The 27,896-nt window shown below is 36.3% G+C and overlaps 1 protein-coding gene across 1 annotated transcript; it reads right to left on the bottom strand.

The window, feature by feature from the left end:
• Window positions 1-4,352: 4,352 nt before the first annotated feature.
• On the bottom strand, window positions 4,353-21,497 carry PDC (phosducin). The gene is made up of 4 exons (XM_006060525.4): window positions 21,363-21,497; window positions 8,577-8,661; window positions 7,175-7,326; window positions 4,353-4,877 (listed from the first exon to the last, which is right to left on the bottom strand). Exons 2-4 carry the CDS (start codon window positions 8,635-8,637, stop codon window positions 4,353-4,355), a joined length of 738 nt encoding a protein of 245 aa, XP_006060587.1. The 5' UTR covers window positions 8,638-8,661; window positions 21,363-21,497.
• Between the last annotated feature and the right edge of the window lie 6,399 nt (window positions 21,498-27,896).

Below are 27,896 nucleotides of genomic sequence, written 5' to 3'. Positions count from 1 at the left end.
TATATAGAGGAATAAGTGGTATGTTTGGGTAGATAATCACATTCCAAGTTCTTCATAAATGAGCTTCTATTTATGTAAGCATATCTTGAGATCTTATATTTATGTACCATATTACCATTTTACTTCATAAATCATGATATATAACAATATATAATTATCACAATAATAACTAACATTGGGTGATACTTATTATGTGACAGGTGCCATTCTAAGTAGTTTACATAATTTACTTTTTTTTTTCCCCAAAATGTGCTGTTATTTTCCTTATTTTATAGATGAAGAAACAGGTATAAAGAGGTTAACTAACTTGCCTAAGGTCACAGAATTAGTGAGTAGATTCAAACCTAGAAAGTCTGGCACCAGTGCTCAGAATACTAACTGCCACCACTAATATGACATAGGTTTATATACAAATGTAAGTGCATTATTCATCTACTGCTTGTTTAAATATCTCTTTACCTTGAGCTCCCTAAGGTCACAGGCACTGCATGGCACATTGCAGCTTATCAATAAATTTTGTAAACTAGTGAATAAGCTTCTCACTTTCCAAGATAATTCTGCTATTCGCTACAGATTTTCCTATTATTTTCCAACTACCGCTCTTGGCTTTTTTTTTCAAGTCTATTCCAGTTCTTATTTGGGTGGTTTGATTTGGAACGTGTTATGACATTTGAAATCTTTACATTAAAAAAAATTCATTCTTTTGCTGAGGCAAAAATTTTCTTTTTCTCTCCTCCTGCCAAATATCATAGCAGATTAAGTGTTTACATGAGGGGAGTTTGTAATCCAGGATTTCTGCAGCAGCGGGCTTCAAATATTCTAGTCAAATCCTGCCTTTTGTCTGGCTCTTCCTGATGCACTCATCAAAGCCTCACTCTGGCATCTCTTAGTCACGGAGCGCTTATTTTGAGACTGGTTGCTATCATCACTGCTCCCTCTACTTAGGTGCCACCTAGTTACTTTTGATTTGGCAGTTGTGGGTTAAATACATTCCAGGGTCTAGTCCTGCTTAAGCTTGCCAGCTCTCTATTTTAAATTAATGCACAGTGGGTCATTTCTTAAAAGAGTAAAGCTTTCATTGAACGAGAATTGTTTCAAAGCACTCATTTTTCTTCTTTTCTGTAGATGAGAGTCTTCTTTCACCATTAAGTGGTGCTTTTCTCCCTCTGCCCTATGAAGCCACACTACTCTGCAGTTAATAATGGCTGATGATTGAAAAGAACTTACACTTTAATCTTAAAATATTGTTTTCTTTTGAGATACATGTTTGACTATTCTTCCTCACTGCCTTGCAGTCATCTTTTTAAATATTTACTTCTAGTCCATGGAATTAATATCAATCTAAAAGAGCTGTTTTACTAAGGAGTTTTTAAATTATAAATATACATATAAAGATCCTATTTTTGCTATGGTTTTTAAGTCCAATAATTCCCTGACAGAGAACCAGGTAAGAGATTAATAAATTCATTGCAGTTACTTGATAATAGAAAATATGTGGAACTATTTTTTAAAAGCTCCTCACTTTATATATAATTACCCTTCAGTCTCCCTCGCAGCATTTTTTATCTTTTTGTTATGTCTAGCATTCATCAAGTTAGAAATAGGCCACAGGGTATTTAAAATGCCTTTCCCAATTTATAAAGAGGAATAAAAGATGGAATTTTGGATTCAAAAGCAGAAACTACTTATTGTAGCAACTATATGCTAGAGACTGGTCATTGTAAGCTAGTCATAGTTAGGAATTCTGTCTCAACCACATTTGTATCACCATTATCTAAGGTAATTGCAGACCTTCTTTTTCTTTACCATTCTTCTTTTCCTTTTTTCCTCCTTTCCTCCAATTGAGAAATGAGATTTTGGAGTCCAGAAGAGAGGTAGAGCTGGAAATGGGATTTTGAAAGCAGTCTAAATATAAATAGTATTTAAGACTATAGGTGGGAGAGGGCTATCTAGGATGAATGTTTAGAGAAGTTACAGAAGGAGATTTAGAAGGAATAGTCGGTAGTATATAAATAGACTGTAGTTTCAAAGAAGCTAGAAGAAGTGACTTAACATGGAAGGTGATCAGTGCTGACACATGCTTATAGGAGATAGAATAAAATAAGGAATAATGTTACTGAGTCTAAGCTCATACTGCTTGCTGCACAACAGGCCAAGAAATTAAGAGAGGAGTTGTTGTGGTGAGGAATTCATTATTCAGAAAACCAGCACACTGAGAAGATGGTGGACTGTGTCCCAAAGAATCATCTTATCTGAGTTACGATTCAAGCGTCTTTTATACTAAAAGGAAAGGGATTGTGGTTGATTTTTGCAAACTTTTTGGTGCTGGAATCCTTTGTTCTTGCAGCTGTCCATGTAATCCTGGTGACAGTGTTCCTATAAACCTCCAACAAGACAAATGTTATTCTCAGCTGTGCAACTTTTTAATCTCTATACAAATGGAAAATGTTTCATATTTAATAGTCAGAGCCTTGAGAATGGGCTATCCTGTATATTTCAGGTTGTAGGCAACATTCTTATAGTGATCAGCTTATAGCAAAAGCAGTATAATACAAAGGTTAACATAGAAGAGACAGATCCAATATGGAGTCAGATTTATTCTTCCCTATTACAATACAACTTATAAGAAATAAGATTCAGTTTGACAAGTTGACTACAACTGTAATTAGAGTGCTTGGGACAAAGACCTGATTGGAGTTGGATGAAAAAAATTGGAAATGAGGAATAAAGATAATGACTTTAGACCCTTCTTTCAGGAGACATGATTTTAAAGGGAAGCAGAGAAGTGAAGGATAGCTGGAAATTTTAAGGGGCATATTTTAAATAGCGGACAGTTTAAAAACTCATTTCCAAGCCAATATGAATAATACAACATAGAGAAAGTGAGAAATATATGATGCAAGTAGAAGGGAGATAATTTCAGGAGTAAAATTACTGTGCAGGTGAGCATCAGATCCACAGCATCGTTTTCTCCGTTGACCTTAGATGGCTGCATAAACTTCTTCCGTGTTCACGTCAACGGAAACAGTGTTTACACGCAGGTGCACATTTTAGATTGGTGATGGAAAGGTGAGGCAGGGCTCATCTGATAATTTCTGTTTCGTCAATGAAATATGGACAAGGTGAAGTGTTTGGACCTGGGTAAAAAAGGTTTAAGGAAAGCAGAGAAGCCATAAAGTAGTCATCTAGGAGAGTGGAGACTAGAACTTGTGATATATGTCTGGCTTCAACATTGTCTCATCAGGGGAAAATGTGCCAACCTGTTTTAAGCACACTTGTCACTGAGAGCACATTTTTGATTATTTACCAAGCACCATGCCTTCAATAATAGGACATATTTTGGCTCTCACTCATGGTTATTTTTTGCTCTGATTCAGATACCTAGAAATTTCTTTTATCTTGCTCTTCATCTCATTTCTTCATTTAAAAACATTTTTTCAAATTATATTTTATTTTGCATTTCCATGTGTTTGTGTAGCAGGAGAGTTTTCCAAGTGTTTTCAAGGGAAATGAAAGTAGAACTTCTATTTCTCTGAATTTCAATTTCATCATTTATGAAATGGTAGTAATATTTACTTGCAGAATTGTGGTTAAGTATTAGAAATGACATGTATAAAATATTGGCCCTTAAAAGACAATCAATAAATGATAGTTATAATTATTATTACCACTAAATATTATTCTTTTGTCTAAAAAAACAAAAGACCTTGCTTCTATTCGCTTTTTTTCTTAAAGTTATTTTCTGAAACTCTGAAACTGTATTTTTAAACGAATACTTTTAAAAAATAATTTTAATGTGCCACAGTGTTTCTAAGTTTATGTATTAGTTTATTTGGAATATAAAATATCTTACCAAATGAAAATTTATTTGTATATTGGGTTATATAATGTTTTAGGGCTTGATAATATAATATTTAAGAGAGAACAGACTTCAAATAGAGAATGTATTTCCTTACAAGACTTTATTCTTATTACACAAGCAAATTTATAATTAACAATATAATTTGAAAAACCTAGTAATAACAATGAGGAAAAGCATGGAATAAAAAAGCCAACATATAACTTGAAAGGGATTTTTGAAAACTTTCACAGTATTTTTCATATCCTGTTTGTCTACTAACATATTGCTGAAGACTACAATGCTTTGAGGTAAAGTGTTATATCAGCTTGAGTAACTAATATTAAGACATGCTAATCATATAATTTTAGTGTCAGTCTGGAGTTTTTCTTCCCCAAATTAGAAAAGCCAGGGCTATGTTTGGTATTCCCTAAAAGAATGTGAATACTACCAAAATCAATGTTCAATGCTTAAAGGAGAAATATGAAATATGAAACATTGACATAGTGAATCTTTATTCCATATCCTCTTCCATGTTGCTCTGCTCTAGGACATGCATCTCCTTTTCAGGTAATAACCCATATTCATTTAGGAAAGACTCCACATCCCCAGTAAAAAATTCTTCAGCCAGCTGTTCAGTAACACTAATGAAATTGCTTAGGAGTTCCCCACCTTTGTAGACAAGCAGCGTGGGGAGTACATCTGAGGAAAAGCGGTCTCCGGCGCCTGTATTAGAAGCCTTTATTTTACAAAACTTGACCATAGGGTATTCGGCTGCAAGGCATGTCAAGCTACTGTTTAGAGCATCACAGCCCTTGATACCATCTTCATAAATATGAACAACGATAGTGGTGATTTTCTGTTCCTTTTCAATGGTTTCCAGGAATTGCTCCCCAGATTCCAGCTCATACACAAACCCATATCTAGGCCCGAAACTCAGCTTCTGGTGCATATCCTGCATACACTGTCTGCGGTATTTACGAAGGCAAGTTTCATCTTCTTTGTCTTTGTGGATTAGTTCATATTCTTGAACGCTCATCTGGGAATAGACGAAAGAAATGATAGAGATCAATCAGTCAGAAATTTGTACTCCTTATACATAACAAACCCGTTCTCAACTTTAAGAGTTTGCATTTGCTATCTCCTCTACCTCCACGGGGTTGCAAAGAGTCAGACGCGGCTCAGTGACTCACTTTCACTGCCTCCTGAGGTGGCCTTTTCTTCCACCTCATTTGTTCAAATGTCACCTTCTTTGATTATTCTACCTAAAAGTGTCCCTGCCCCATACTTACTACCCCTTTTGCTTTATTATTTTTCTTCATAGTAACAAATAATACTTGATATCATTATATATATTTATTTGTCTAATATTAGTTTTCCTAACTTTTGTGTTCTGTGGGGGCAGGAGTTTTTTGTGTGTCATTCATCACTCTCTAATATGTTTTGTGTCTGGCCCATAATAGAGGTTCAGTAATTATTTCATGATTAAATGCATACATTAGTATTGCTGAATATAGTTGAGCTGTGAGATGGTCATGGAATGTTCCAGTTTGGGTGAAAAAAAACCCAGCAAGGCCTACTTTAGAGTGACTTTCATAAAACTGTAAATACACACATGTGCACACAAGTGCCTGCACACTCGTTTAAATGTGTCCCCAACAAATGCCTTTGGACATTATTGCCTCCTCAACAAAAGTTGTTTAAAAGATTTTGTCTAATCACTTACTGATTTTTTTGGAATCTGTAGGATGGCATTTAAGCAAGACAGCTTTTACTAATATTTGGAGTTCACCAGATTAGCCAGAAGACTAGTGGCATCACCGCCAGCTGAAAAGTTCTGGGAAACGTGAATTTGGGGACACCACCCCAGATCTACTGAATCAGAATCTGGAAGGGTGAGGCTGAGTGAGCCATGTTTAAACAAGCCCTCCAGGTGATTTGTATGCACTGGTTTAGGCTAAAATGAGAAAAGACCTAACTTCTATTTGCAAGACAGCTACTTTTCACTGCAGCTGGAATATAAAATTACCTGCAGAGCCTTTCTTAATTGCAATGTCATTATGATTTAGGCAATAGAATTTTAAACACCCTCTCCCTTCACACATACACATGCACACACACATGATATAAAGGAGTGTTGCTGGGATATAGTGTGATTAATTGATGTGGAGCAGCCCAGAACCATGGAAGTTGGGTGACCCCCAAATTTATGGAAAATTTACTATTTATTAGATAATTTATATAGATTATTTTCTTAATCTTCACAGTAAACCTATGAGGTAGGTTTTTTATAGAAGATACCAGGATTAAGTAGAAATATCTGGTGCTTTTGTTGTTCTCTTGTTTCTTCCTCCTATATTTGCTTTTCTAATGTCCTCATTCTCTTTTTTTTATCTCATTCTTCTTATCGTATTTTTTTCTGCTTTAAGTTTATCTTTCCAAATTAATTTATTTTAACCCTAACCATTGTTAAATGTTTTGTATAATTTGTAAGTTGCTATCATGCTGCTGCTAAGTTGCTTCAGTCGTGTCCAACTCTGTGCGACCCCATAGACGGCAGCCCACCAGGCTCCCCCATCCCTGGGATTCTCCAGGCAAGAACACTGGAGTGGGTTGCCATTTCCTTCTCCAATGCATGAAAGTGAAAAGTGAAAGTGAAGTTGCTCAGCTGTGTCTGACTCTTAGCTACCCCATGGACTATAGCCTACCAGGCTCCTCCGCCCATGGGATTTTCCAGGCAAGAGTACTGGAGTGGGATGCCATTGCCTTCTCGGAAGTTGCTATCATAGTTCTCTGTTAAACAGACTGAACCACAAATAATGATTTACATACACATTATATAATAAGAGACAAATGAGAATTTTTTAAAATGCGCCTTTAAAAAAAATCATGGCTATATTGCGGCTTATTCTGCTTACCTTCTTCCTCCTCCTTTGAAGGAGGAAGCTGAGAACTGTCAATGAACCCCACCCTTCCACTTAACCAATATTGTCAGTTTGGTCAATGTCTTTTTGTACTTTTTTACATAGATGCTCATATAATCATTTCAGCATAAATACAAATACAGTGTTTGTTTTCTATTGCTCTAGAAAATGGTATCACATAACTTTCTGCATCTTGCTTTCTCATATTGTGGAACTACCTCTAAGTCAGATCATGTATTTGTAACTCTTTTTTTTAACAGTTGCCTATGACAACTTCATAGGCAAAGGCACTTACTGCATTCCCCTCCCCCCCCCGCTTTTTTTTTTTTTTGCTAATACAAACAATACTTTAATAAAAACATATTGTAGATTATTAATAATAAATAATAGATTTTTTTTTTGCTTATCTTACCTTTCTGCTGAATCTTTCTTTTGAGTCTTTGTCATCTCTACTCTGAGGAGAAGACATTTGTCTGAGAATCTCCTTCTTGCTGGGTGCAACTGAATCACTATCTTCACTCTCCAACTTAAACTTTCTCCAGTCATTTATTACTCCTTTGGGTCCTGGAATAAAATTTAAAGCAAATTGTCTCCCCTTTCCATGTTTCTTCCCTTTCTCTCTTCCTTCTTTCTTTTCCTCATTTATATAGCTAAATATATCAATCTTCCTTTGTGATTTCTTGGTTTTGTGTTATACTTAGAAGGTCACTGTCATTATGAAATTAGTTTTCATGGATTTTTGTTTCATATTCATATAAATTCATTCAAGTTCCTGACTAAATCTAAAAATTCTATATGATTATTAAACAGAGAAGGGAGTATGACTTAAATGAGATTCAATAGAGTTAAAAGAAACTTGAATTTAAAAATTTAAACCATGCTATTTGACTTTTAAACTCTTGCTAGTGGTATATAGACAGCCACACACAATTTAACAGATCAAGAAAACAGGCTTTGGATAAAATGAAGTCTAAGTTATTCTGGAAGAATATTGAAATCAATTTTATTTAAGATTTTATGGGGAGGGAGGTGGGTGGGGGGTTCAGGATGGGGAACACGTGTACACTCCTGGCGGATTCATATTGATATATGGCAAAACCAATGCAATATTGTAAAGTAATTAGCCTCCAATTAAAACAAATAAATTTTTAAAATTATTGTTTTTTTAGATTCAAAAAATTAAAATTAAAAACTCAATTTATTTATTTTTATTTTGATTTTCTATTGTTTACAATGGCAAAGAAAGCCCATAGCGGGGGAAATTAGGAGAGAAGGAAAGTCGCTTAATAGTGTAGATAGGTTTTATGACAGACAGCAAGAAATTCTCAATAATCAGTGTTTTTCTCTTTCTTTGATATCTAATTAAAATTGTTTCAAAAGTATTTGATTTCACATTAATTTATGCAGTCAAATATTTTTTAGATGATTCCATCAACCCATTCAAAGGTATTACTTAAGTTTCATACTGAGTAATGACAAAAGGCAATGGCACCCCACTCCAGTACTCTTGCCTAGAAAATCCCATGGACAGAGGAGCCTGGTAGGCTGCAGTCCATGGGGTTGCAAAGAGTCGGACATGACTGAGCGACTTCACTTTCACTTTTCACTTTCATGCATTGGAGAAGGAAATGGCAACCCACTCCAGTGTTCTTGCCTGGAGAATCCCAGGGACAGAGGAGCCTAGTGGGCTGCCGTCTATGGGGTCGCACAGAGTCAGAAACGACTGAAGCGACAGCAGCAGCAGCAATGACAATAAGAGATCTCCAAATTTAATTTTAATTTTACAGTTGTTTTTTTCTTCTGACTTTGCTTACCTGTATGTGAGGCCTGTCCTTCAAAGTCTTCCTCCAAACTTTGGCTTTTTGCTTCTTCCATTTTAGAGATTTAGTTTGATATGATCTATAGGATGAACAAAGAAGTAATGATGACCAATGAATTCTAGGAGAAATAGATGTATTTCTATTCTGCTGCCAGGTTCCATGTAAGCTAAGGGTTGTCACTAAGTGATATGGTGTTTAGCATTCTGCCTACCTCGTAAAAGGACATTAATTTAATATTTGGGTCATTAAAGATATTTTGACCTAAGAATTTTACATAATTTATAGTTTGTCTTTAAAAAGTCTTCAGTTTAGGTCTATATACTTAATGAGTATTATTTATTACTGATTTTCTTTTTTATTACTGTTACCAAATTTCATAAAATTACAATCATTTTATATATTAATAATGTTTTAATTAATAATAATTACATACTTGGGAGTTGGTGATGGATAGGGAGGCCTGGCGTGCTGCGATTCATGGGGTCACAAAGAGTCGGACACGACTGAGCGACTGAACTGAACTGAACTGATGAACACTTGTATGTGCCTGGCATTGTATCAATCATTTTATGTGTCAAAACTCACTAATTCTCACACAGTCATATGTAGCAGGGACATTGTTAATGCCATTTTACAGGCAAGGAAGCTAAAGGACAGGGAGTTTAAGTTTTACTAGCTAAGATCACATAGTAAGTGGTAGAGCGAGGATTTGAACCTACTTTTGATCTTAGAGCTGAGTCTTAAAGCATTAACTTTTAAATGGAAGTTAAGATACCGTGTCATTTTTTCTCAGTATGGTTCGACAAATCCAGCTTCTAAGTTGGCATTAAAGATTTTTGATCTTAAGGAACAGTGCAATTTGAAGCCTTATTCCGTAACTGCTCTCCATACCATAAAGCATGTTTTGGTGATGTCACCCATCAACCAAATGGAAGCAACCAGTAACTATGCCTATAGAATTTTGAGAAGCTAAAATAAATCGTCACAAAATCCACTGAAAGCATGTGAAGTTTTATTCTTAGCAACCTCCTTGATGCCCTTGTGTAGAACTTATTTATTCCTGGTTCACATTCAAATCCAACTTATTTGCATATTTATCTTTCCATTATCTGGAAAACTCTAATATACATACTAACACATACCCTAAGAAAGTCTCTATAGTTGTGATTTTCTTGAAATTTTCAAGTCAGGGAGGATAAACTAACAGGGGGATATACTCTCTTTTTACTTTTTCTCCCTCTTCTACTCTTTCCCCTTTGTCTTTTTCTTTCAAAGTCAGTTTTAAGCAGTGATATCATCCAGCTTATGTGTTGATCCCCTCTTAATTTTTTGTTGATAGACACTGAGCTTGGTCTGCTTGGTGCTTTCCCAAGGCACAGAATGGTAAACCAGAACTCTTTGTCTCAATTCCTTTCTTGCTGAGACTTTGTCCCCCAACATTCGGACTGGCATCTTAATTTTATTGTTTCCCTCATTACAATTCCTACCCAGAATCACTGGAGGTCAAAGGTCTTTGCCAGTTTGATTGCCAATTTGAACAAGAAAAGACTTTTAAGAAAAAGCAGTCAAGGGGATGCCGGTCTATTCCACAGTATATATGTGACTATAAATATACAACTGACAAGGAATTAATCTCCAAAATATACAAGCAGCTCATGCAGCTCAATACCAGAAAAATAAACAACCCAATGGCCCAAAAATGGGCCAAAGAACTAAACAGACATTTCTCCAAAGAAGACATACAGATGGCTAACAAACAGATGCTCAACATCACTTATTATTAGAGAAATGCAAATCAAAACCACAATGAGGTACCATCTCACACCTATCAGAATGGCTGCCATCAAAATGTCTACAAAGAAAAAATGCTGGAGAAGGTGTGGAGAAAAGGGAATCCTCTTATGTTGTTGGTGGGAATGCAAACTAGTACAGCCACTATGGAGAACAGTGTGGAGATTCCTTAAAAAACTGAAAATAGAACTGCCATATGATCCAGCAATCCCACTGCAGAGCATACACACTGAGGAAACCAGAATTGAAAGAGACATGTGTACCCCAATGTTCATTGCAGCACTGTTTACAATAATTCGGAAAGGAAGCAACCCAGCTGTTGCTTCCATGCAGGTGAATGGATAAGAAAGTTGTGGTACATGTACACAATGAAATATTACTCAGCTATAGCAAAGAACACATTTGAGTCAGTTCTAATGAGGTGGATGAAACTGGAGCCTATTATACAGACTGAAGTAAGTCAGAAACAAAAGCAACAATACAGTATATTAGCACACATATATGGAATTTAGAAAGATGTAATGATGACCCTATATGCAAGACAGCAAAAGAGACACAGATGTAAAGTACAGACTTTTGGACTCTGTGAAAGAAGGCAAAGGTGGGATGATTTGAGAGAATAGCACTGAAACATGTACATTACCATATGTGAAATAGATAACCAGTCCAAGTTCGATGCATGAAACAGGGCACTCAAAGCTGGTGTACTGGGACAACCGAAAAGAATGAGATGGGGAGGGAGCTGGAGGGGGGGTTCGAGATGGGGAGACACATGTACACCCATGGCTGATTCATGTGAATGGATGGCAAAAACTACTACAATATTATAAAGTAGTTAGCCTCTAATTAAAATAAATTAATTAAAAATAAGTAAATAACTATAATAGATAATTTTAAATTTTAATAAATTTAGTTATGAAAAAGAATAAAAGAAAATGAAAATAAGAGGAAACAGAAGTAAGTAAATGCTGTTGGACAAAAGAATCCACTTAATTACCTACTGGAATTACTTAAAAGTAATTTTTGCTTCTAAGAAAAATTAATATAAATTTTCTTCAGAAGAACAAAGTAATGGAAAATGTTTGATAACTTCAATAGGTATTTAGTCCTCAGAAAGTTGGTTTCAAGCTAGTTTCTCTCTTTTTTTTTTAATTGGTATTTCAAATGAATGACAATGAAAGGGCTAGTCTCTTTTATTTTGCAAAAATAAATTGATTATATGGGATAGCTACTATTTACAACAAATGTACATAAGTTTAAGAAAACCTATGTGAAATTTTACTTCACATGGTGAAGAGAGAGAAGCATCCTGCTTCTTAACCTGTTTCTTGCCAACCTAGTTGGCAATCTAGTGGAGAAAAAAGAAATTTCAGTTTTCAAAAAGAACTTTCACCAATTTCAAGGAATTCTTTTACTGAAAAGATAATCCAGTTACTTGGGGGAAAACCTGATCCATTGATTGGATTAGTCTATGTTAAGAGTAGACTGTGGGGGTCTTCACTGATGGTCCAGTCGTTAAGAATCCTCCTTGCAAAGTAGGAGACCTGGGTTTGATCCTGGGGAACTAAGATCCCACATGCTGCAGGACAGCTAAGCCCACACACCTGCACACCACAACTAATGAGCCTGGCTGCCACAACTAAAGAGAAGCCTGTGAGCTGTAACTGAGACCCACCACAGCTAAAAAGAAAAGAATAGACTATGGGCCAGCCTTTTCTTTGGACTCTGAGTTACATGAAGAACAAAACTCATCTAGTATGGCATTCACAAATTCAAAACTTAAGTAAGCCAAGTTGCCTGTGTAGTAAAAGATAGAGTCCATTCCTTACCTAATGCCTCCGTTTGAGTTAGAGGGCTTCCCTGGTGGCTCAGAGGTTAAAGCGTCTGCCTGCAATGAGGGAGACCAGGGTTCGATCCCTGGGTCGGGAAGATCCCCTGGAGAAGGAAATGGCAACCCACTCCAGTACTCTTGCCTGGAGAATCCCATGGACAGAGGAGCCTGGTAGGCTACAGTCCACGGGGTCGCAAAGAGTCGGACACGACTGAGCGACTTCACTTTCACATAGATTGGTAAAATTTACAACAGAGACAGAAATTGGAAAAAAAATTGGAAGAGGTGTATTTGCTTGAAGACACTGTAGAGGAAGACACAAGCTTATTAGTTATTGATAAGTTTGAGCTGCTGCCGCTGCTAAGTCACTTCAGTCGTGTCCGACTCTGTGCGACCCCATAGACGGCACCCACCAGGCTCCATCCCTGGGATTCTCCAGGCAAGAACACTGGAGTGGGTTGCCATTTCCTTCTCCAATGCATGAAAGTGAAAAGTGAAAGTGAAGTCGCTCAGTCGTGTCCGACTCCTAGCGACCCCATGAACTGCAGCCTACTAGGCTCCTCCATCCGTGGGATTATTCAGGCAAGAGTACTGGAGTGGGGTACACCTGTTAATATCCCCTTCATCAACTTACTCTGAGGTTTTCTGATTATCTCAAATAATTTATTCTTGTCAAAATTTGCTTTTGTATCCTAAAATTAATCCAATTAGTATTTGGAAGGTGCTTAGATGCTTGCACATGGTAAGTGCTATGTAAATCTATAAAATAAAATAATTTCTATATATTTCTATGTATAATAGTCATTTAAAAATATGATCAATATTTAATTTGCAGTGGTATTATTAGTAGCTAAAAAATTCCATGTCTACTTTAGGTTAAAAGGATTTAAAGTAATAATAGGATTTTACAAGACTTTGTGTTATTGTAAACACAATAATATTGTAAATACAATCATTGTAAACAATACAATATTAAATGATGAGTTATAGATGTTATTGGGAATAACAGATATGATTGGAAATTGGTGATAAAGTTGAGCAAGAAGACAAAAAAATCTGCCACCTTCCCTAAGATTTACTGTGGTTCAAGAATTACTCTATTTTCCATATGATATATTATAAAAATCTGTGTTAGTGTTCTTTATTATTTCAGACAGTTATAATACTGTTTCAATTAATAAAATCTGTGTTAAGTAAAAATGGTGTTTGGATGACCTTTGACAGACTACCATTCAAATGAGTACTACAAAACTCTTAAAAGTGAAAATAATATTGGCGAGAAATAGAATTTAAAAGTATAATTCTACCAAGTTAGGTTTTATTTTTCTCTTAGTTTAGGATTTAATAGTATGTTAAAATAGTAGCTTATATGGGACAAGATTTTATGTTAAAATAGTAGCTTATATAGGATAAGATTTTTCAAACTATGTCTTCAAAACTCTAGCACCCCCCATCCATGGTTTAGTAATTACTAAGAAATAAAATGTGACAATTTAAAACAATTTTTCTTTTAGTTCCTGTTTTACACAAAATAGTGACCTGGAATAGAAAGGAAGTGAGTAAAATTCTTAAATATTTGCTTTTAAAATCTCTCTAAAAACCCCAAGTCCACCCTTAGAATATCTCATTGTTGTCATTACTCCTGTTCACATGAAGCTGTGATGACATTCATTAGTCATTTCATTTATGTTGATTTAATCTAATCAAAATATCTAGTTTAGAACTGACTATAGAGTCTCAGTGTTCCTAAAGAAGAGCTTTGCTTTCAATACTAACTGTGGTAATTTACTGGTGAGTTTTCAAATAGTGTGATCGTCTCATCACTGAACCTTAAACTCATTTCTGTCCTAGCATCCACAACAGTTTCTAGAACTTATCTTACATGCTTCATTACTGTAAGTTCTTCCAGGACAAAGACTAGTCTTTACTTGTCACTGTCTTACTTCTGATAATTGTTTCACATGTTGTAAAAAAGTCCATAAATGACGGCAGCAATTTAGAAAGAATCGAAGTGGTATGTCCACTTTATATACAGACTATTTTAAATGTTCACAAAACCTTTTCCTCATTTTTCAGATGTGAATTCTCAGGCTCTGAGAGATTCAGTGACTTGCCAAAGCTCACAGAAGTAGTATGGAGTAGATAGAACTCAATTTCAAATCCAGGTTTCTCTGACTTCCAAATTTCTAAAATCCTTGTTTTTTCCACTATTCAATAACATGCTCAATGAATGAATGAATTAATGAAACAAATCCACCTCATTTTTGAATAAGCATTAAAACCAAGATGAGAATATGAAAAATAGCAAATCAATAAGTCACTATGTCCTTATTCTTTGAGATAATACTTATTCTAATGATATATTTCTTGAGATAGTATATATTTGAATTATATATTTCTTGAGATAGTATTTATATGAATTATATATTTCTCTGCTTTGGATTAAACCTCATTCATTTATACCAAATGTAATAGAAGAGTCTGTTTATTTCAAGTTTTCTGAATAAATTCTAAATGACTGATAATGACTCTGGAAAGTTAATGCAAAAGACAAAATGGCTTTGCCTGCTGTTGGTTCTTGACAGTCATACATATTGCCTGAGAATTTATCATCAATCCTGTGTCTCTGGATCACTGATAAAAGCAAGTGTAATAGGCAATATGCTTCAATTTCATATCCAAATAAAACTGCAAAATGCTCTTTATAGAACTACTCTCGCTTGTGTAGCAAAATTATGGAAATGTTGCACTGATCTTGGTGTTGAGATTTGTGTAGCAAAGTGAGATACTTCACTCAAAGACTCATCTCAACCATTTTAAGATAATTAATTCTACATTCCAAACAATGACATTTGAATTTTTCAATGTGAAAGTGAAAGTGTTAGTCGCTCAGTTGTGTCCAACTCTTTGCAACCCCATGGACTGTAGCCCATCAAGCTCTTCTGTCCATGGAATTCTCCAGGCAAGAATCCTGGAGTGGGTTGCCATTTCCTTCTCCAGGGGATCTTCCCAATCCAGGATTGAACTCAGGTGTCCTGCATTGCAGGCAGATTCTTTACCATCTGGACACCAGGGAAGCCTTTTTAAATGTAACTGAAGAAACAGTTCTATGGCTTCAGCAATCTTTAAGAGCAAATTCAAAAATTAAGCCTGTTTCTTAGTCCTGTTTTTATGTAGCTCACCTTTTATATAAAATCTTCTCAACGTGTGGCATATGTTTACAAGCTAACACTTTAGTCTTTAAAACTTTATACCACTTTTCTACTTGTAAAAAATCACATATAAACCTAGTTTACTGGTGACTTAGTCTGCTAGGACTGCTATAACAAAATGTGACAGACTTTGAAGCTTAAACAACAGAAATTTATTTTCTTACATTTCTGTAGGCTAGAAGTCTCAGATTAAGATTGATTTCCGGTGAAGCCTCTCTTACTGGTTTGCAGAAAGTCACCTCCCTGTGTTATTAAATGATACAGAGAGCTGGAGTTCTGACATCTCATATTGTCAGGACATTAATCCTATGAATCAAGGCCCTACCCTCATAACCTCATTTAACCATTAATTATTTCCTTATTAATTACTTATCTCAAAATGCCATTACATTTGGAATTAGGTCATCAACATATGAATTTGGAGGGATACAGTTGAGTCCATAGCACCTGACTCTTAATTGTAAAGCATTATCTAAATTATACAGATTCTGGCCACTATTTCTGTACTTCTATATGGCCTGTCTTTTCCTTACATTGTAAGGCTTTGGTTTGGGGCCTCAGCATTTCTCACATTTCCCCAACTATCCTTTAAGAATGGCAGGTAGGGAAATGAGGCATAGTTAGGATTATGTTACCCGTTTTTTAGATTGTTTATTAGTTCTTTCTCTGCTCTGGACCCGCATTCCTGGGATGCCACAGAGGTCCTTTAAAAATATAGGCCAGGAAACTCCTACCTATCAAATAATACAAGTGCCGGTTATTTTCTTGGCCAGTCTTGGGGTTGTTCTGATGTCTGTGGAAAAATATTGATGTTCTATGCTAACTACCCATTGGGTTTAGCTGGTAAAGAATGGTACAGGTGGCTCAGTGGTAAGGAATCTCCTGCCAGTGCAGGAGATGCGGGAGATGCCGATTTGATCCCTGGGTTGGGAAGATCCTCTGGAGTAGGAAATGGCCACTCACTCCAATATTCTTGCCTAGCAAATTCCATGGACAGAGGAGCCTGCAGGGCTGCAGTCCACATGCTAACTACAATACAAATTAAATACAATACAATCTATTGTGTTAAAAAATAGATCAGAAGAGTGATACATAGACTTTGTTCAGAATGTATGGGTTCACCTTGGTCTAGGTCAGATTAAGTAACTATAGTGCACTTAAGAATACACTGTTTATCAGTATTTTCCATACAGAGGGAAAAAATTGTCTTAAGCATTTCAGTAAGTATTATTTGCTGTTGAGAAATAAAAGGCATAAATGCCAGAGCAGGGGGAAGCCTCCATAGAAATATTCCATTTTATTTACTAGGGCTGAGGTCCAGGTAAATGTGTTTTCATTCCTTTTCTTTTTTTCAATTGTAATTTAAGGTTTTAGATGCTGTATCCTGACACTGGTTTCTCTAAGTACAAAATAAAGAGATCCAACAACCAAAGATAAAAATGATCTTGTTTTGACATACATGGCATCTTTCCATGAACATCAAAAATGTAAAAATCACAGAGTATTAAAGAATCTTCACTGTGAAATTTTTGAAATAATTTTTTGTTGTTATTATACAATTAAAAGCAAATAGCCTTCCCCCTCTCTTATACATGAATGCACATGTTCCCTTTGGAAAACACATTGAATAAGAAGCTGTTTCAGAGAAGGTGCTGTACTAAAAATGGCATTATTATGTCTGAACGTGATTAGCCATGAGATATAAATAACTGACTGGGAATAAAGTACTGAAGTGCTTGATTAAAATAATTCTTTATCTGAAGTGGGATATACCAAATTATCTATCTTTAAGGCATACTTAGAACATACTGTGCCATTAGGTGGATAAAACCAAGCAAAACTTCTTGGTGAGGAAAGTCTACAGATATTCTCCTTCACCTTCACTTTTGATAGAATTCTGGATTCTGTGTCTTGGTCTGCGGCTCTGTAAGGATGATACATCCAAGCAGGGCTTCATGTTCTATATTTTCCTCCCTTTAACCATACATCTTCTTATATCTTTGCCTTCCTGTGTTTTCCAAGGTGACTGTGAGCTAATCTGATCAACTAAGCCAGGCTAATGCTCTCACCAGTGCTGCTATATTAATGTCAGATGTTTTAACCCCTGCCGCAACTGTCTTACCAATGTCATATGGGCGCCTGTAGAAAACCGTTCCGGTTTTTCTTTATTTTCTTAAAAAAAGTGATTAGTGGTGGAAATTTCATATCAGATAGGTCTGACGGCACCATGTCAGATCATGGAAGCTATTACTGGACTTGTGAAGACATCATTATCTCTCAGATCACAAAAGTAACTGATGATTTCACCCAAGCCACAATTTCCTCTTTCTCTACCCCACTCCACTATTTTATGTACTGACTATGAATTGGAGATTTTTAGTAAGAATTAAGTGGTCTTGGTTTAATATTAATATAGAAGGGATTTTATGGCTCACATCAGTTAATTTCTTGAGTTACTCTCTAACTGGTTTATTTATATATATCTTCTACCCAATGAAGAATTAGCTTCTTGTGGGCAAAACCATGCATTGCAATGCTTCCAAGTGACAGTATAGCATAATGATTAACAACACATAAACTCTTAGGTTCAAATCTAGTTCTGCCTGTTACTGGGTATGTGATGTTGATCAAATCACCAAATTCTCTGTGCTTTCGTTTTCTCTATCTGTAAGATTGGAGTGATCAAATAGTGTCTACCTCAAACAACTGTGTAAAGATAAAAGGATGTAAAATGTATAATATTTAGTAGTAGGCTTTGCAGGTGGCTCAGATGGTAAAGAATTTGCCCGCAGTATAGGAGACTTGGGCTCGATCCCTGGGTCAGGTCTTGAAAAAGGGAATGGCTACCCACTCCAATATTGTTGCCTGGAGAATTCCATGGAGAGAGGAGCCTGGTAGGGCTACAGTCCATGGGGTCACAAAGAGTTAGACATGACTGAGCAACTAACGCTTTCTTTCTTTTTTCACTTTTCAAAATGATAATTAGCAAGTAATTAAAATTTTTAGGTACTAGAACCAAATATTTAAAATTCAGTTCAGTCGCTCAGTCGTGTCTGACTCTTTGCAACCCCATGGACTGCAGCATGCCAGGCCTCCCTGTCCATCACCAACTCCTAGAATATACTCAAACTCATGTCCACTGAGTCGATGATGCCATCCAACCATCTCATCTTCTGTCGTCCCCTTTCTCCTCCCACCTTCAATCTTTCCCAGCATCAGGGTCTTTTCAGATGAGTCAGTTCTTTGCATCAGGGGGCCAAAGTATTGGAGTTTCAGCTTCAGCATTAGTCCTTCCAATATAGTCATACTAATATAAATTTTATTTGTAATCAATATGTATATGTACTTCTTATGTCTAATTAGCTCCCTCACCCAAATACATGTGCATATGTATATGTGTTGTGTGTGTATATACATAGCCACACACATGTTATACATTTACCTCAAAGCTGTTTTATTCTCTTATTTCATTACTAAGATCCTTTACCATTATTTTGACTTACTTCTAGCAATGTCTGTTTGCCACACGGCACTTAAGAGTATGAAACCTGAAGGAGATTAATTTGAAGTCATGAAGTATGGGCTAATAAAATGTACATGAAATTGTCTTGAAAACAATAGTAAAAAGATTTTCTAAAGATGTATACATAAGTGGAAAATGGGAGGTGATTTTAATTTGAATGCGACACACTTGTTTTCCATTGAATTACTTCTCTACTTCTAATTTTTTTAACTCATAAGTGATTTTCTCTTTAAATTTCAGCATTTATGTCACAGTGATTCATATATTTTCTGAATTTCAGTTGTCTAGTGGAGTAGGACTTTGCAGACACAATAACAGCACTCAGGATTTCTGTTACCACTTCTAGTCTGTCTAGCTGTTAATTTGGGGGGAAGTCAACTTTTATATTTTTACATCATAAGGAGAGCTTTCTTTAAAAATAAATACCCAGAAAGATGAGTGGAATATGGGACATACCATCCTCAAAATGGCTGTAACAAATAATGGTGAACAAATGATTGGCTCTAAGCAAATACTCTTTTCCTTTCCCTTACATATGAAACTCAAGTATTGATACTATTGATGACATCCCTTACTTTATTACCTTTTCCCTATGTTGTGTCTAAAGATTATGATAACATTGATAGAAGAACTATAATAGGAGCTTTAATGTAAGACACTGCAGAGCAGATAGAATGTTTTCTCAGCTTCTAACTTTCTCAAATAGTTTTGATTTTTCAACAAATGAGACAGGGCAAGTGGAAGATGTAGGGAAGCTTTGAACAATTTGTATCTCAGGAAGGTATAACAAATAACAATCTATTTCTCAACTAGTATCATCAGTAAAAAATGTTCTTGGAAAATAGGAGCTTTCAAATTATAACTGAATTATTGTTCCTAACAAATTAAGAAGACATTAACTTATCCAGGTTTGCTCTTATTGCATATAGATATTTTCTTACTTGTTCTGAAAAAAAAAAAAAAAATAGAAATGTCAAAATCCTATGGGAAATTCAGAGCAGGTATATCTTGTATCTTGTAAAAGCACTATATCAGGACATACTATTTGAATTCTGTTATAGACATCACAGATGTTTTATATATACATATATATTTGACAGCAGAGAAGGAAATGGCAACCCACTCCAGTGTTCTTTCCTGCAGAATTCCATGGACAAGGGAGCCTGCTGGACTGCACCCCATGGGGTTGTGAGGAGTCGGACATGACTGAGTGACTAACACACATATTTGACAACAGCTTATGTAACATTAAATCCAGCTTATAAACATAATATTTAGGCAAAAAATTACTGTGGTGAATAGGTGATGTTTAAAATTTTTTCTAGGTTTAACATTAGGTAATTCTAAGTAGCATGAATAATGGTCAAATATATATATATTAAAATATATATAATAAATATATATCATGTATATTTAAATATATATTTAAAGCTTATATATATATATATATACTGTATATCTTTGTAGTTAATAAAAATATTCCATGGAAAAAGTATGGGAAAAACCTCACTACATTCATTTTCATGATGAAAACTGTTAAGTTTTATTAGTAATAATAATCATCTCCACAGGAGTAAAATGCAAAAAAAAAAAAAAAAAAAAACCCAAAAAACAATTGAGAGGAAAATTTTACCTAATTTAATAAATCTCAATAAACCCCTTTATTTTTTTTTAATTTCTCATTAAATTCTTGAAGTAACCTTCTGAAACAGATATTATTATCCTTAAAGATTAAAATAACAACAAAAAATATAATATCAATAAGAAAACCCAGGAACACAAAGCTGGTTAAATATCTGGTTCAGAGATCTGAGAGTGCTTTAGTGCTGAATGCTAATACTCCCTTTCACAGTTTGGGAGTCAACTGCACAAAGTATAAGGAATCATCACTTCTTTCCTTCAGTTCACCCTTCACTCAAAGGAAGGACTGAAGAATTGTAAATTTCAAAGTTAAATCCTCTATTCATGGTTTTAACATTCTAGAATATCATATTCAAAATTGTGTGTTTACCCTGAACTTAATGAAGATGACTTGTGCAAATCACTTTAAAAGGGAAAGATATACAGTACTTAGGGTCTTCTCAGGTGGCTCAGTGGTCAAGAATTTGCCTACCAATGCTGGAGACGCAGGAGAAGCAGTTTAGATCCCTGGGTCCGGAAGACCGCTTAGAGGAGAAAATGGCAACCCACTAGTATTCTTGCCTGGGAAATCCCATGGACAGAGGAACCTGGTGGGCTGATCTGCAGAGTCATACACGACCGAGCACATTCACGCACGGTATTTAATTATCTTCATATGGATAAATATTACTTAATGTTACTTAGAAATATTTTTAATGAACTCACAATAATATATAAACAGTGAAATCATTATTTCCCCCCTAAGGTAAAATTCTTAAAATTACATTATCAAGAAGACTCACAGTTTAGACAGTTTAGTTTTCTGTGCCTGGTGTTCTTGATTGTGTTCAGTGGATAAGAATTACTGTCTGCTAAACTCCTCTTGAAGTGGAACAGGTTTAAGCTCAGATTTAAGATCCCTGGATATTGATGACCCTTACAGAAATAGCTCTGAACAAGTAATAGGATTGAGATAAGAGAATTAACAAAACCTATTCATTAACAGTGAGGCAAAAAAATAAACTGAAAAAAATAGAGCTTTGAGTCCTGTGACAAGTACAGTCTTTGGTCACCAATATTATATTTGTGAAAAAGATTATTTATTTTTAGCATAGGTTGTTAATAATTCTCAGAAATTCACATGCAATTTTCTGAAAGAAAAAATCAGTTTTTCTGATGAAGAAAAAAATTTTTTTTGATCCAACAGTAATAACTATCCTTCTCAACAACTTCTTTTGGCATAGTCCATCTTTTCCTCTTAAGTTGGTCAAACAACCATTTCTTGTCCCATAATCACAATGAAATGTCTTATGTATTTAAAACATCTGCTAGTTCTCTTATTCTTTTGTTTTGGTGAAAAAAATCATAGAAAAGTTTGAATACAGTTTTTAGTAATGTTTATGACTTTTGCCTTGTATCTTCCATCTGCTTTATCATATCTTTCCTTGTTCTTATTTGTTTCTTTATGGTAGTCGCTTCACTTTTCTTCCATGTGCCATTCAAAACAATGAACTTTAATTCATAAACAATTTACTGACTTCCCGCTCTTTGCTAGGGGATGCTTTCCAAAATGTTATTGCAGTCTTTGGATATTAGACTTTTACAGTGAGCCCGTTGGTTCAAGGCTGCCCCATAGAATGGATATTCTATGATCTAAGAGTAGTCAGCTTCTCTGTAGCTTATAAGATACACCAAATTAGTGAGAGACAGCAAGTACATGAGTTTTTATTTATTACCATAAAATGATATGGATTCATTAGTCCCATAAACATGTGTTGAGCACCTATTTTTTATCAAGCAAGCAGTACCTAGGCACTGGAGATACAAAGAAAATTAGGCCCTATTCCCTATATCATGGGGCTTAGTCCAGCAAAGGAGATGAGCAAGTAAAAGCATAATCACAATGAAGTGGTATAATAACTACAAAATCAGGAGTGTGTAAGAGATATTCTGTGATGTACATAGAATTCATTTTTATCTTTTTCTTTTTATCTTTTTCTTGTACAGGCTTTTAATAATATTTTTTAGGTTGGCAGAGTCATTTATGGGTATATTTGATTTCTGAACTTTAGTTTTATTGTTTTCTCCTTTGTATTTTTCCTCATTGTTGCTAGTTTTTAGCATTAAAAAATTCTTTTCCTGTTTTAAAAGATGTAGGGAAAGTAGATAGATATGTTTAAATTACCATCTTTTTTCTAACACCTTTCATCCTCATGGCCAAATTTCACACCTAACTTTGCCTAAGTAGGAAATTTAACTTACTCTATGCTTAAAACTGGAAATTTGTCATTTGGAAGAGGACAAATATTAATGTATAATATTAATGGCAATTCAAATGAAAAAATCTAAATTCATATAAGGTTTAGCTCAAACCATTTTGTTTCAGGTCACTGCATACTTTGGCAAAGGTCACACCCTTGGTTTAATCAGCTTTATCCAGAAGGCAAAGATATGTGATCTAAAAATGGCTACCTGTTCAGAAAGGGCTGGGGCACTTTTGGTTATAAAGGCAATAGGTGAATGACATCATTTTTGCTAAAATAAACCCTTCCTTATTTTGAGCTCAGAAACATCTCTCTCAACCTTGAAATAATAAAATAAAATTTACACCTGGGAAAAATGTTGGAAGCTAGACTAAAATGCTGAAGTGACTTCAGTTCAGATCAGTCGCTCAGTTGTATCTGACTCTTTGCGACCCCATGAATCACAGCACGCCAGGCCTCCCTGTCCATCACCAATTCCCTGAGTTTACCCAAACTCATGTCCATCGAGTTGGTGATTCCATCCAGCCATGTCATCCTCTGTCATCCCATTCTCCTCCTGGCCCCAATCCCTCCCAGCATCAGGGTCTTTTCCAGTGAGACAACTCTTAGCATGAGGTGGCCAAAGTATTGGAGTTTCAGCCTCAGCATCAGTCCTTCATATGAACACCCAGGACTGATCTCCTTTAGGATGGACTGATTGGATCTCCTTGCAGTCCAACGGACTCTCAAGAGTCTTCTCCAACACCACAGTTCAAAAGCATCAATTCTTCAGCGCTCAGCCTTCTTCACAGTCCAACTCTCACATCCATACATGACCACAGGAAAACCATAGCCTTGACTAGATGGACCTTTGTTGGCAAAGTAATGTCTCTGCTTTTCCATATGCTATCTAGGTTGGTCATAACTTTCCTTCCAAGGAATAAGCGTCTTTTAATTTCATGGTTGCAATCACCATCTGCAGTGATTTTGGAGCCCCCCAAAATAAAGTCTAACACTGTTTCCACTGTTTCCCCATCTATTTGCCATGAAGTGATGGGACCAGATGCCATGATATTTGTTTTCTGAATGTTGAGCTTTAAGCCAACTTTTTCACTCTCCTCTTTCACTTTCATCAAGAGGCTTTTGAGTTCCTCTTCACTTTCTGCCATAAGGGTGGTGTCATCTGCATATCAGAGGTTATTGATATTTCTCCCAGCAATCTTGATTCCAGCTTGTGCTTCTTCCAGCCCAGCATTTCTCATGATGTACTCTGCATATAAGTTAAATAAACAGGGTGACAATATGCAGCCTTGACATACTCCTTCTTCTATTTGGAACCAGTCTATTGTTTCATGTCCAGTTCTAACTGTTGCTTCCTGACCTGCATATAGGTTTCTCAAGAGGCAGGTCAGGTGGTCTGGTATTCCCATCTCTTTCAGAATTTTCCACAGTTTATTGTGATCCACACAGTCAAAGGCTTTGGCATAGTCAATAAAGCAGAAATAGATGCTTTTTTGGAACTCTCTTGCTTTTTCAATGATCCAGCAGATGCTGGCAATTTGGTCTCTGCTTCTTCTGCCTTTTCTAAAACCAGCTTCAACATTTGGAAGTTCGTGGTTCATGTTTTGCTGAAGCCTGGCTTGGAGAATTTTGAGCATTACTTTACTAGTGTGTGAGATGAGTGCAACTGTGCGGTAATTTGAGCCTTCTTTGGCATTGCCTTTCTTTGGGATTGGAATGAAAACTGACCTTTTCCAGTCCTGTGGCCACTGGCAGAATGTGGTCCACTGGAGAAGGGAATGGCAAACTACTTCAGTATTTTTGCCTTGAGAACCCCATGAACAGTATGAAAAGGCAAAATGATAGGATACTGAAAGAGGAACTCCCCAGGTCGGTAAGTGCCCAACATGCTACTGCAGATCAGTGGAGAAATAACTCCAGAAAGAATGAACGGATGGAACCAAAGCAAAACAATACCCAGCTGTGGATGTGACTGGTGATAGAAGCAAGGTACAATGCTGTAAAGAGCAATATTGCATAGGAACCTGGAATGTTAGGTCCATGAATCAAGACAAATTGGAAGTGGTCAAACAGGAGATGGCAAGAATGAACGTCGACATTTTAGGAATCAGCGAACTAAGATGGACTGGAATGGGTGAATTTAACTCAGATGACCATTATATCTACTACTGTGGGCTGGAATCCCTTAGAAGAAATGCAGTAGCCATGGTCAACAAAAAAGTCTGAAATGCAGTACTTGGATGCGATCTCAAAAACAACAGAATGATCTCTTTTTGTTTCCAAGGCAAACCATTGGATATCACAGCAATCCAAGCCTATGCCCCAACTAGTAACGCTGAAGAAGCTGAAGTTGAATGGTTCTATGAAGACCTACAAGACCTTTTAGAACTAACACCCCCAAAAAATGTCCTTTTCATTATAGGGGACTAGAATGCAAAAGTAGGCAGTCATGAAACACCTGGAGTAATAGGCAAATTTGGCCTTGGAGTATGGAATGAAGCAGGGTAAAGGCTAATAGAGTTTTGCCAAGAGAACGCATTGGTCATAGCAAACACCCTCTTCCAACAACACAAGAGAAGACTCTACACATGGACATCACCAGATGGTCAACACTGAAATCAGATTGATTATATTCTTTGCAGCCAAAGATGGAGAAGCTCTATACAGTCAGCAAAAACAAGACCGGGAGCTGACGGTGGCTCAAACCATGAACTCCTTATTGCCAAATTCAAACTTAAATTGAAGAAAGTAGGGAAAACCACTAGACCATTCAGGTATGACCTAAATCAAATCCCTTATGATTATACAGTGGAAGTGAGAAATAGATTTAAGGGCCTAGATCTGATAGATAGAGTGCCTGATGAACTATGGGTGGAGGTTTGTGACATTGTACAGGAGACAGGGATCTAGACCATCCCCATGGAAAAGAAATGCAAAAAAGCAAAATGGCTGTCTGGGGAGGCCTTACAAATAGCTGTGAAAAGAAGAGAAGTGAAAATCAAAGGAGAAAAGGAAAGATATAAGCATCTGAATGCAGAGTTCCAAAGAATAGCAAGGAGAGATAAGAAAGCCTTCCTCAGCAATCAATGCAAGGAAATAGAGGAAAACAACAGAATGGGAAAGACTAGAGATCTCTTGAAGAAAATTAGAGATACCAAGGGAACATTTCATGCAAAGATGGGCTTAATAAAGGACAGAAATGGTATGGACCTAACAGAAGCAGAAGATATTAAGAAGAGGTGGCAAGAATACACAGAAGAACTGTACAAAAAAGATCTTCATGGCCCAGATAATCATGATGGTGTGATCACTGACCTAGAGCCAGACATCCTGGAATGTGAAGTCAAGCGGGCCTTAGAAAGCATCACTACGAACAAAGCTAGTGGAGGTGATGGAATTCCAGTTGAGCTGTTTCAAATCCTGAAAGATGAGTGACTTACTAGAATGAAATAGTGCTGTAATCTCTTCTGTCTAGTATTTTATTTCCCTTTCCAATGTGTTCTCCTTCTTATTTAAAATGTATTCTCCCTGACTGAAGACATGAAAGAAAAGTAAGAATTTCATAGTTCTCTCTTGCAATTTTCTATTCTACTGAAGAGAAGACCTACATCTTCCTTCATTGTCTTGCTCTGAATGTAATTCTAAGTCTCCTTTTGTTCTTAGCACTTTTTTTTTTAATTGGAGTGTAATTGCTCCTGGGCTCTAAAATCACCTTTTCTTGGGCTCTAAAATCACTGCTGATGATGACTGCAGCCATGAAATCAGAAGACAGTTGCTTCTTGACAAGAAAGCTATGACAAACCTAGACAGTGTGTTGAAAAGCAGAAACGTTACTCTGCCAACAAAGGTCCATATAGTCCAGGCTATGGTCTTCCCAGTGGTCACGTACAGTTGTGAGAGTTGGATTGTAAAGAAGGCAGAGCACCAAAGAATTGATGCCTTCAAACTGTGGTGCTGGAAAAGACTCCTGAAAGTTCCTTTGACTGCAAGGAGAACAAACCAGTCAATCTTAAGGGAAATAAACCCTGAATACTTGTTGGAAGGACTGATGCTGAAGCTGAAGCTCCAGTATTTTGGTCATCTGATGCAAACAGCTGACTCATTGGAAAAGTCCTTGATGCTGGGAAAGACTGAGGACAGAAGGAGAAGAGGGCATTACAAGATGAGACGGCTGGATGGCATCACTGATGCAATGGACATGAACTTGGGCAGACTTTGGGTTATGGTGAGGAACAGGGAGCCCTGGCATGCTGTAGTTCACGGGGTTGCAAAGAGTCAGACATGACTGAGCAACTGAACAAGAACATAATTGCTTCACAATATTGTGTTAGTTTCTGCTGTGCAGCAAAGTGAATCAGCTGCACACATACATATATCCCCTCTTTTTCGCATTTCCTTCTTGTTTAGGTCACTGCAGACCATTGAGTAGAGTTCCCTGTGCTATACAGTCTGTTCTCATTAGTTATCTGTTTTATACATAGTAGTGTTTATATATCAGTCCCAATCTCCCCGTTCATCCCATCCGCACCCGCCTCTCCCAGCCCCTGGTATTCATATGTTTGTTGTCTATGTCTGTGTCGATATTTCTGCTTTACAAATAGGTTCGTCTATACCCTCAGCCACCAGGGGAGCCCTTAATGAGATGTTGTTGTTGTTTAGTCACTAAGTTGTGTCCAACTCTTTTGCGACCCCATGAACTGTAGCCTGCCAAGCTCCTCTGTCCATGGGATTTTCTAGGCAAGAGTACTGACCTGGGTTACCATTTCCTTCTCCAGGGGATCTTCCTGACACAGGGATCAAATTTGCATCTTCTGCACACATCTCCTGCATTTCAGGCAGATTCTTTACCACTGATCCATCTGGGAAGCCCCTAAATGGAACAATACTCAGCCATAGAAAGGGAGAGAATAGTACCATTTAAAGAGATGTGGATAGACCTAGAGACTGTTCTCAGCGTTTTTTTGTGAAACTTAGTCTATTTTGGACTGTAATATTTCTAAGATTATTTTATCATACTTAATTGCATGCTTTCTTTCCAAAGATACCCTTTAACAAATCTGAATTCATTTGAAT

This window comes from Bubalus bubalis, chromosome 5 (genome assembly GCF_019923935.1).
Source record: "Bubalus bubalis isolate 160015118507 breed Murrah chromosome 5, NDDB_SH_1, whole genome shotgun sequence".
Classification (NCBI taxonomy): Eukaryota; Metazoa; Chordata; class Mammalia; order Artiodactyla; family Bovidae; genus Bubalus; species Bubalus bubalis.
The sequence above is the reverse complement of the archived record's forward strand: the minus strand, read 5'-3'. Positions and strand labels throughout refer to the sequence as shown.